Here is a 12,197-nt window from a genome sequence, read left to right as displayed (position 1 = left end):
AAAACAACAAAGTAAAAAAGAAAAGAAATTGCTAGATCCTGAGAATGCCATATGTAAGATGCTCTGCTGTATATATACTAATAGTGATGAAACTTTGATGATTGATACACCATAACATTTTTGCAAACATTACTACTCATGCCACACAGTCTTTTGAAAATAGTAGAAAATTGAAAGCAGGACAGCAGTACATTTAGTTATGATTTCAATGTTTAAGCAGTACATTTACTAATGATTTCAATGTTCATTCACATATTCAGTAAAACTGTGACCTGAAAATGAAAGTATTACATATAGATTAACTGGAGAATTTGAATAAGAGATACTAAATTTTCAGTAAATTTTCAAGGTAACAAAATTATATAAAAATGTTGTAACAGTATACATTGTTTATTTCATAGCTTACAAAGTGTGACCAGATTATTTGTACAAAAATGTTTTTTTTAATTCTAATAAATCATACTAATATGGAAATTCTTTTATGGCACAAAGTATATATCCCTCAAGAAATTCATATTCCCATGACTAAACCCTCCAGCCTCTTTTGAAATGAACTTTCCTTTTGCCACCAATAGTTATAGATGAAGCACTGTAATGACCTATAGAATTATCAATCATATTACAATGCACACATTACCAGATTTAATGAATGAACTTTATAAAATATCACATCATATTGTACAGATTTGACATTGTTTATTATTAACACTTTCTCATGTCTCTTTTGGCATTACAAGATATCAATAATGAGTTCTTCATAAAAAGGTAAAGCATGTATGGTATCACAAACACTTAATAAGTGATCAGACATATCAGTAAACAATTATCCATTTTCTCAGATATCAATAATCAAGTGATGTACTTCATTTAGCTGAGAATCTTATAATTTTCAACTTTGTAAACTACTTCCACTAGGTCTCTAGTCACACAGAAGAATGTTAGCTAGCCCTTAAAGATCTGCCATCATGACTGAAGATGTATCAAAACACATGTACAAAATGAGCAAAGGGATAAACAATTCTTTAATTGAAAGTGAAGGAGTAAATCATGAGAGAAAATTTCAAAGATGTGAAATTTGAGAAATGAGAGTGTGAGGCATGAAAAAGAAAGGGAAAGCAAGTCAAAATGAGGCACAACAAACCATTAAGGAAAATCTGAAGAAAAATCAGCCATAAGGACTGAAGATGCAGCATAGGGTAATTAGAGAATATGATGGAGGAATAAAAGAAAATATAAAAATACAGAAGCAGAAAGGGGTAGAAGAAATTATGAAAGTGGTCAAGACAGTATATCAAGAACAGGGATTGAAGCCAAATGTGTAATAAAGGAATATTTGAACACAGAAGAATGTTATAACAAAGGTGTAAAAAAAGATATTCAATATGAAAAACAGAATCTTTTCAAACAAGTAAAGTTGGAGTAAAAATATCAAAAACTAGTCGGAAAAGAGGTAGGATAAGAGATGTGAATTTGTATATGATCAAGAAGCATGAAGTTAAGCGAGTAAAGCAGTAAAAACAAAAAAAGGGGCTCTCAAAAAAGTTAAAGTAGTATTGAGTTGTTGAAGGAAGGACTGAAATGGATGAAAATGCCTTTATACAATAACTTTAAACATATGAAAGATGAGTACTATTAGAAAGAATAAAAAGAATAGAGTAACTTTACCAAAATATTTTGTAAATGATATACTGTAACATGTCAAATGTGTTAACCAAAGAAAGGTACACAGCAGCATGGAGACAGAGAATAATGAAATACAGGTGTTGCATGAAAAACCAGTATGTGGATTCTTACTCCCACTTGCAATGCTAACTAAAAAAAACTCCACTTGAAGAGAAAAATGTGAATCTAGAAAAAAAATAGTTAAAGCACTATGGCTACTTAATGTACTTGCTGATAAGGTGCTAAGATAGATGGCCATGTGAGAATGTGCTGGTGCACAATCAAAGAATGCCAGAAGTGATTGGAAAATCACTTGAATATATATACTAATGAGGTAGCAAGAGAGATTGGCCAGCAGTGAATGTACTTCTACAGAATTACAGAATGTTGTAAATGATAAAAAGTCAAGCATACTGTTCTTAGCAAATGGTTCAATGGTAGTAGCATAGTCAACACAGGTTACAAAAACAGTGATGGAAATGTGAAGTATACATGAAAATATTATGTGGAAATTAAGTTAACCAAGTTTACTGAAAATGGGGTTGCAACATCATGTGGATAATACTTTAACTAAAGGTGGTAAAATTCAAGGTATCATCGCAAGTAAAGTTTTGAAGCCAGCCAGATATCCAAAACTTCAATGAGAACAGTAAGAAAACTTGTAAGCCATCAGATCTGGCTAAGTTTTAGTAATGGTATACCCGTATTGTTGTACACTGGTGATGTACAAGGCTGAAAAATAAAAACAGCATTTAAATGCAAATACTCTTAGACGTGGTTTCGAATTAGGAAAGGGTGTAATGAAAAATGGAGAAATCAGAGGGAAGCATGGTATTATGGGTTCATAAAGACATGGAGTAAATGTCCAAATAAGTGTATCCAAGTGAGGTAACTGAAATTAGATAAGGAGAAGAAATGAAAATAAGGTTGAAGGACAGAGTGAATAAGTTAGTGTGATGGACTTTGAAGAACTGCCAATAAATCATGTATTAAGAGTTTTCCACAGGAAATTCTACCACAGAAGAGAAAAATACCTACAGGATTGTGGAATGATGAACAGAAAAATGAAGTTGAATATCAGAATAGTGCTACAATCTGGTCATCTGTTAGTATTAAATTCTCTTTAGATATCAAAGGGCCATGCATTAATTATAATAACGCACAGTAAAATGTCAGTTTTATTGTAATTCCTCGTATCCTTAACAATTAATGTCAGTATTGTAAATCACTGAACAATTACCCCTTGTATGCTTGTCACAGGGTTAAAGCTTACTGAACTACCTAATGATCACTAAAACATCAGTGCAATACTGTGGTAGAAAAGAAAACTAACCCACCCATTAGTTGTATAAATCATACCTATTAGAATATGCAGCTGCTATGTAACACAATAATGGTTGCCTAACCTGATCATGCTTCATAAATAGCACTTTGTTAGGCTAAGCTGCTGCAATATTGCATTCTTGTTAACAGATAGATTTACAAGCACCTAAATACTACAGCTAAACATAGTAATGCAAACAGCTGACTAGCTTAACACAGCAAATGATGTGTTGAATTCTACAGGCTCACATACTAAAAGGAACTAATGGTAGGGTAGATCAGTTTAGATCTCTCCCATTAAGTTATTTCATGGGGGTTTACTGTTCTACTTCTACTGTTTGCATCTTTAATAGCAGTTCTCATGAATGAAAAAATCATATAAACTGGGTTTCTCTGAACACTTACATAAGTTATTGTCCACAATACATAAGTATATATCTGGATACTTTCACACAGATAAATGTTTACCTCAGTTTTTGATATGGTATTCATCTCTATTATAATTTTCTAGATTTCTAACAATGCTGTAGTAAATTAAGTACAAGAAAGACCTTGTCTTTAGCTAAATATGGGCTTTTTTTATTAATGAGATGTATTACTTTCGTACAACAAGTATATCAGTGTATGAAAATATGAAGATTTGATCTGTAAGTGAATGGTGAATATTCAACATTAGAATTTTAATTGTGTAAATTATATATTCATCTGCAACAGAGGTTACATCTTTCTTTCAGTAATGCAGTCCATTATGCAAAAGATCAAAAATCTTCAAAATTAGGTTGTAATTATGATATGTGACTATTTCAACTACAACTTCATGAAATAAGTAAAACCAACAACTACTTATATAGGCATTGAGAGTAATATAAAGGCATTCTGCTTATTTTGGACAGGGAAGCTCTTAACCCCCTCAGAGCAAAGATCCCAGTATGTGATCATAAAGTGATGCAATAATACAGTCCAAAGTTTCTTTCGTCCACCATATTAGATGATAAATTAATTTTTCTTGGTTTAAGTCAGCGGTGTGAAATGGCCTCGTCATCATGGAAGTTAGGCAACATTTTACACAATCATCCTTTATGGGGTAATATTTCACATGGTCATCATAGATGAGGTAAATCTTTTCACTTGTCAACAGAACTTTCAATGAATGTGTGTATATTCTTAGCTCATTATCTCACGAAGTAATATGCAGAATATTGTAGAAAAAGAATATTTACACATATCAGTGGAACACTAGATGAGCAGGCAGGTGAAGGACAAACAGAGATATGGCCAAGATCTTTCTTTCATCATCTATCTGACAAATCCTTACCACCTCCATGATTATACTTTATATACCTTATCTCAGCAGAACTCATACCGAAAGATTATTCTGTTCACTTGAGTATATTACAATATAACACTGCAAAACATCAGGAAATATTTACATTTATTGTCACTGGAAATTTCCTTATGTGGCAATCCCTCAGGACTCATGTATTTTGATATCTCATCATTCATATTCTTAAAAGTCATAACAGTTGAGTATTTTAGTCAGATTACATTAACATATATCACAGTGAAATAACACAGTAATGGCTGCTTTAGGCACTTTCATCTTCATGATGCATTCACAATACTAAAAACTTTATCTATTAATGCAATACCTCATCTCCTTACTTGAGATTTGGTGTTGTCTTACCTCTGAACTGAAAGAGTAGTGGGGGAAGGGGGGTTGATGATACAAATAAAGGTAATCCAAGACTGGCAGGAGTTTACATACCTCACAAACATGGGAGTCAGTACTTTTGTGTTCTTAGTAGTTAGAATGCTACCCCACCCTCTTAGAAGGGACTGTATTTATCTGATGGGACCAATTACAATATTCCCTTAGTAATCAGGAGGTTGCCACATGTAATAATGAACGTAAGAGGAATTAGTCTTTCAGAAGCAAGGCCTGTCTAACATTACTGAAGCATATTTCCAAACAATCTAAGGCCCCTTAGCCATTCTCATACTTCAGACAGATTACCATTTTCCTGTAGTCAAATAGTAGGACTTCTTACAGTGATTCACATTATGTGCCAGTGTATAACATTGTCCTGAGAGGGTTAAGGGTATTTCCTTCACACTTGTCAGACTCCAAAACATCTTTCAGTTTCTGTGCTGGGTTTTCTTATTTCCTTTTTCCATATCATTCAATTTCTAACAATTACACTTTACTCTGCATTTTTGAAAAAAGGACAGTTTTCATTCCAATGATAAGTTTAATATTTCAAGATTGTATAAAGAAATAAATTTTGCATTTATATCTTAAAAACTATGTATACCTTTTTCCTTATGTATATTGTTATTATTATTATCATCATCATTATCATTATTATTATCATTATTATATTATCATTATTATTATCATTATCATTACTGTTATTATTATCATCATTATACTTAATTGCTGTTTCCCACATCACTCTGGAGCTCAGTCATCTGTTCTTGAACATACCTCACAAATGATGGATATGGTGAATATGGATGGAAAATATATATATATATATATATATATATATATATATATATATATATATATATATATATATATATATATATATATATATATATATATATATGACAGCTAAAGACTGAGTGTGAACGAATGTGGCCTTTTTTGTCTGTTTTCCTGGTGCTCCCGTGTCAGTGAGGTAGCGCCAGGAAACAGACGAAGAATGGCCCAACCACTCATATACACATATATGTACATAAACGCCCATATACACGCATATACATACATATACATATCAACATATACATACATACACATACACAGACATATACATATATACAAATGCACATATTCATACTTGCTTGCCTTCACCCATTCCTGGCACTAACCCGTCCTACAGGAAACAGCATCTCTACCTTCTGCTTCAGCAAGGCAGCACAACGGAAACAGATGAAAAAGGCCCCATTCGTTCACACTCATTCTCTAGCTGTCATGTGTAATGCACCGAAAACAGAGCTCCCTATCCACATCCAGGCCCCACAGTCCTTTCCCTTATTCAAGTATCTATATTTTTGTGACCAACTACAACTACAGTATCTCTTGTCTGAAACTATTTCTGGGATCTAAAGTGTTATTTTGGGTTGATAATAGATGCATTGTCAGCAGTAATGAATGGAGTAAAGAGTAGTGGAAAAACAAGAAGTACCGAATAATATTATCTGGTATGTGTCAGTATGAGTACGGATTTATTGATGAAATTAAAAACATTTTACTTTTGTCAATATAGAAAAAATATTTTCTAAATAAATATATTAATTTACATCAAGATGCTAAAAACATATTCCATATACACCATAAATAAATAAAAGGTTTATTTCTTAGAAAAAAGGAGAAAACAAATACCTATACAAATTATAAGATAAATCACCTGAAGCTTTACTAAATAATTGTAATAAGTTGCTAATGAATACAGTAGCTTTTCTTTTTGAGAAGTTCATTCACCCATAAAGCCCTTCAGTATCATTCAGGGATATACTACATCAGTGTCCAAAAGGCTCAATTGATGGTCTTCATGTCTGCTCACATATTTTTCAATTATTCTGAAGCTAAGTGAGTAAATATCAAAAATTTGAGAATTTTGTCATCATAATTGTCTAGATTAATTTTGTGTCACATGCATTCTTCTTATCTATTTCACCTTCCTTTCATTTAATTCTAGGCTGAAAAGGATTACATCACATTAGGATCTATTACATGAACTGGTGTGCATGTTTCTAAATAATCTGTATTATTATTCAGTGAATCCTACTGAGGCAATGTAAAAGTGAGGTATACATAGATGCTACAAAAGAAGAGATATGCAATCACAGTATCAAACAAGTCACAATATCAACCAATACTTTACGCTTAGTTTTGTGTTTGTGATAAGTATCTATAGTGTTTTGTAGATGTCCATCTTGGGTAACTTTCTTGCACAAGTTCTACTAGAACTAGAATTACAGAATTTCTGCTATTATTGTTTATTACTAAAAGGATATAGAGAGGCCATGGAAATTTTCTAATCAATATGAAAGCAGGGGCATGCTGAAGCCAGGGCACTTAGGGCATCTACCCTGAGTCCTGGGTTTTGTGGGGCCCCTCACACAACTATCTTAACTCAAAATTGGTGCCAGATGACACAATATCATATCATGGCTTCAAATGCCAAAGGGAAAACTTCATTCTCAGCTCTGAAGCACAAGGAAAATCACTTACACTCAGTGTTGTCTCAGGAGAAACTCAGGGACTTGGCAGTTATTGGCATGGAATGGGACTTTACAAGGAGGCTCGACTGAAGCCATCATAATGGATTTTCTTGATAGAAGCTGCAGAGGAAACATTTACAAGAACTAGTAAATGGCTGGGTTAGGAAGTGTAAATCATTTTCCTATATGTTACTGAAAAATTAATGTCTACCTCTCAGTGCAATTAAGGTGTTTTAAAGAAAATCTTTTATGTTTGTACTTGAATGCCTACTGTTACTAAATACAGAATTAGACTTTTTAGTATATTTTCCACTGTCACTTTTTTGGGCAAAATATTTTGAATAAGATCATTGCTGGATAATGACCACTCCATTACTACCTTCAATAAATATTTCACAGAGAATTTTGTTACACTTTTCTTCTGAGTGTTTGGAAATGATGGGCCCTGTAACTAATTTGGTGCTGGGGCCCCATGCTAGCTTAATACCTCTCTGCAAGACAGGCTGAAAATCATACATTTAACTATCTATAACCAATACATTTCATATAAATGAACGAGATACATGCAGATTCTTCTTGTAACACTGTAGTCACCATTCATCACCAGAGATTTTTTGTGAAGGATACATGAGCACTACTTAGAATATCACTAGAGAACTCAAGGTATGGTTAAGCTTTGAAAATCGTAACATCACACAGTATCATAGACAGGTGTACAATGCTATGTTGATATATAACATGAAAAATCTTTCTTTCAGTTAACACCTCATGATTGCAGTAAAACTCCTGTCAGCAACTGGTTTTCTGAACTTTATGATATATTTTTGAATACTTCTGATAAAACTATCTCGTATATACATCATAAAAGAATCTCTCATTGTATCAAGAAACCACACACCTAATTGGTTATAGTACTAATAATCTACAAGAAACAAATATAAGTTTAGTGCTTCCATAACAGTGAACATAATATCAAAAAGATTCTGGACATAAATAAGTACAGTTCATAAAAGCAAGTTCCCTCATACATTGTATGGCTTCCATACTTGCAAGCATAAACTTGCTTCAGGAAACTGGCAGAAAATCAAATGAAAGAATACTGTGCCCAATCAATTTTTCCATTGTCAAATTACTTCATTCACATCATTATCAATATTCATATTTAGCATGATATTTTTAACTTTTGCACCATCTGACATTACATGAAAAATAATAAGCTCATGTTTTTTCAGTTCAGTGATTACCTGCATTGCATTACACGAGGATCATTTGTATTTCATCTTTTTTGAGAGAACTCAATTACAGCATGCTACTTGACTGATCCTGAAAGATATAAATTTCATTTCAAATCAATTTAACAGTTAAAAAAATATACGAAACTATAGGGAAGGTTAGATAGCCATGGATAGGAGTTTCTTTAGAGATCATTCATCACAATTATATGAAAGGAATGTTTCATTAAACTTTATCTTCGTAGGCTTTAGTAAGGCTTATTTCCCCTTTTCCCCAGAGGCCATTCCCAAGAAGTCATTAGCATACATTTCTCCACTATGGGCTTTGACAGTGGATATCAGTAACTATGAGGTGATACATAATATCTAATTAAATCTCTGTAAGTTACTAAACAAATATTTTTTAGAGACATGTGGCAATGCCATTAACAGAAATATACTTTTGTCTACTGCTTTAAAGCATTTGCATGAAGTCTCTTTCTTCAGCAGACATCTGTAGTCATCCAGATTAAATTAGGGTAACACAGTAATTAAACATATTTTGACATTTACTAAAACTGTACACAGTGAAAGACCAGTATTAATAATAGATCACATCACACTTTGAAAATAAACACTAAGTTGCATTTCATTTCCGACAGTTGCTGTGTTCACTCATAGCTCAGTGAACATGAGTATGTCTGTCATACTAGTTTTATTCATTTTTTATAATTTTTTCATAGTTCCTTTAGTAATAAATCTTGGGAGGTCAATATGCATTTCAACTTGACCAAATATTCTTTCCAAGCACTTACAAACAGTAAACTCACAGAGATGAGACACAATCTTTCCCCTTTTCATTCTGAGTAGCATCAAGTATAATCTTGTTTTCTCCAGATTCTTGATGTACAATGGTGGAATCCTTGGGTTTGATGTCAAGCACAATACCAATACCTTCACCAGTATCTGGTGACACACCAGCCTCACTCTCCCCTTCCTCTGGAACATCTGCTAAGTATTCTTCATTTGTTGTATAGCGTACCTGCATAGTGAAAGATACATTAAAGTTTATGGAAAAAAATTATGAGTAAGAAAATGTTCTTATAAATGTTTAAAAAATTCTTTAATATACGGTGAGAGGATATGTGGTGTATGTGCAACAGTAGGTATGAGTGTTGCAAATGCATTCTTTAACACAAAGATGAAGATAGATATACTCATTAGAGGTACAAAGGAAAGATACACAAGACTGACTGATATCTTTAGGGTAAAAAGAGTGTGATAGTTATTGTGCTTGATATGATGTCAATAAGGGGGTTAGTTAGAAACTTGCAAGATACAAAATTAATTGACCAGTTAATCTATTACCTCAAAAGAGCCTAGAAATAGAAATGTCATCAATAAAAGAAAGAGCACAAAAGATAAGAACTTACAAACAAGAAGGTAAAACTAAACTGAAATGGTATAACTTGAGGATAAGTTGATGCAATGGCACTTCAAATGAGTAGTCATTTGAGGCTGCCAAAGAGTGGTCTTGCACAGTAAGAACAGGTTAGGAAAAAAGAGGAACAGCACAGGGAATGAAGATTTAAGGAAACTGCTGATAAATGAAGGGATTCAATATACAGAATAAACTGTCTTGCATAAAAGGCAAAACATTAGAAAAATTATTAAAAGAAAAGTAAATAGGTAAAAAAAATATGATTCAAAATCTAAAGGGCAACAACATCAATTACTTTTGGAAGAAGGTCAACTTCCAACACAGTTCTGACATTATTGTATTGTAAAAATATACTATACAGTATGATGCATTTTCCTTGTGTTTCTCTGCCCCCTCAGTCTAACAAACTTAATAATCAAGACATTAATTGCTCCACTTCTTAGTGATAAGCACAACAAAGCAGATAAAAGGTTCAACACTTCGAATGTGAAAGAAAAAATAAGGTATTCTATCTGCATGATTCAAGTAGAGATTCTTAGACTGTCTCTGGGTTCTCATCCTAAAAGAGATGGAAACCATGGATACTCAATACACAGTTCTATTGCAGTGAAGACTAAAAAAACATAGATACTTATTACGTATTACTACTACTGTACAGTCCAGCTTCAGTCACAAGAGATCAATAATGTAATATGAATATTGTAATTCATGCTTCCATCTGTACCTAACCAGTGGAGGAGGGATGTGCTGCTACTATTCACATTCCTGGAATGTGAAGGCTTTCACTGAAAACATATTAATCATTAAGATTCAGCTCTGGAACTGTATTTCTCCTATCCATCTATCTATCTATCTGTAGCTTTGAAGTTCATTCCCCTTGGGAACTCACTCAAAGGGGTGGCCACAGCAAAAGAGTCTCCATAACTGTTGAATCTCAGTGCCGCTTTTTAGCTTCAGTGCCTCACCCATTAACAGGTCACTGGCAGAGGGAAACTTTAGCACGGTGATTTTAAAGGCTCCTACTAAACACTTCTCTTCTGAATCAGTCACAACCATACTGAATGATTGTGGGTCATAACACTATCAAATAATTTACAATAAGCCAACAGCAAAGAAATCCCCTCATCATTAATGCCATAACACTCAATACAGTATCAACAGCTATTCTTAAATGCCTGTTTTAATATAAACAACAGAATTTGTACATATCCCAAATGGATACATCACTATCAGATTCTAATCAACACTAAATAGCAACCAAGTAAAATGAATAGCAATGGAGATTAATGAACTCAGCTGATGTCTTATTTTATATACTGATATGCAAACCTATTAAAACTGAATTTAAAATGTGGTACATAATGTAAATGTTACTTAACTTATACACATGCAAGTCATGTAATTAACATATACAATCAATTGAATGATCCATATATTACTTCAAGCATTACTTATTCAAACTTTATATGTGCAAGCTTATGAAATAATATCACTTGGTTTTTGGCCACTGTCTTTAAGAGCTCATTAATCACTGTCAACCACCATTCAAGAACAAACTGAATCAGTGCCCAAATTTCTCAACTACTTTAGAATGAAATCACTTTAAGGGGACTAAGGGGATTACCTGTACTTTGAGATATGTTGTATTGAGAGATGATCATTAAGAGACATAAAAGAAAATGATTCAAGGCTCACAAAATAATGGAACATTCATGTTTTATTTACTTAGAACTATGACAGAAGATAATCAAAACATTACCGGTGCATATTCTTTAAAACAGCATTGTTGGACAAAAGGGACAATGCAATGAAGTCCTGCACACACAAACAGCAGTGCACCCGCAGAGTAGAAAGAGACGTCATAGCTCTTCGTGGCATCATAAATGCTTCCTGTGAAAATAAGTAATCACTACATTGGAAAATTATGTAAATCATTCTTTAACACTTATACACAGTTATAATTACTTCATCCTTTATGTTCTGTAAAACCATTCATTCATTTTGATTTATATGAGATGGTTATCACTTATATCACAGTGCAAAATATGAACAGGAAATGGATTCTGAGCCTGGAGGACTTGTTTCTGAGCCAAGACAAGATGAACCAAAAACAAGTGCTTACATCTTCTACGTTGGTTTTGATAAGAAAAAACATAAAATGGAATATACTTCATATAACCAAGTATATGTGTCCATCACTGCTAGTGAACAAATGTTGAAAGAGAAAGATAAACATGGCAACAAGAACTCTGAAACCAAAGCCAACTAACAGGTGGTACTATCCCTCTTCAAGCCCTCCTTCTCGGTTTAACAGCATGATAGTATTTTTACAA

General features: G+C 33.0%; 1 protein-coding gene across 16 annotated transcripts in view; it reads right to left on the bottom strand.

Moving 5' to 3' along the window:
• Positions 1-371: 371 nt before the first annotated feature.
• LOC139747594 (monocarboxylate transporter 14-like) overlaps positions 372-12,197 on the bottom strand; it is a 112,645-nt gene continuing 100,819 nt past the window's right edge. For 15 of the 16 annotated variants that reach the window (XM_071660039.1, XM_071660042.1, XM_071660041.1 and 12 more), the window contains 2 exons: positions 11,624-11,754; positions 372-9,465 (listed from right to left, as the gene is read on the bottom strand). In XM_071660039.1, coding sequence (XP_071516140.1) covers positions 9,250-9,465; positions 11,624-11,754 — 347 coding nt within the window. In that variant the 3' untranslated portion in view covers positions 372-9,249. Of the gene's footprint in view, positions 9,466-11,620; positions 11,755-12,197 lie in introns of those variants that run through there. The other variant, XM_071660056.1, reaches the window with a different exon arrangement.

Source organism: Panulirus ornatus, chromosome 69, assembly GCF_036320965.1.
Source record: "Panulirus ornatus isolate Po-2019 chromosome 69, ASM3632096v1, whole genome shotgun sequence".
NCBI classification, from domain to species: domain Eukaryota; kingdom Metazoa; phylum Arthropoda; class Malacostraca; order Decapoda; family Palinuridae; genus Panulirus; species Panulirus ornatus.
Note: the sequence above shows the minus strand (reverse complement) of the source record. Positions and strands in the feature narration are given on the sequence as shown.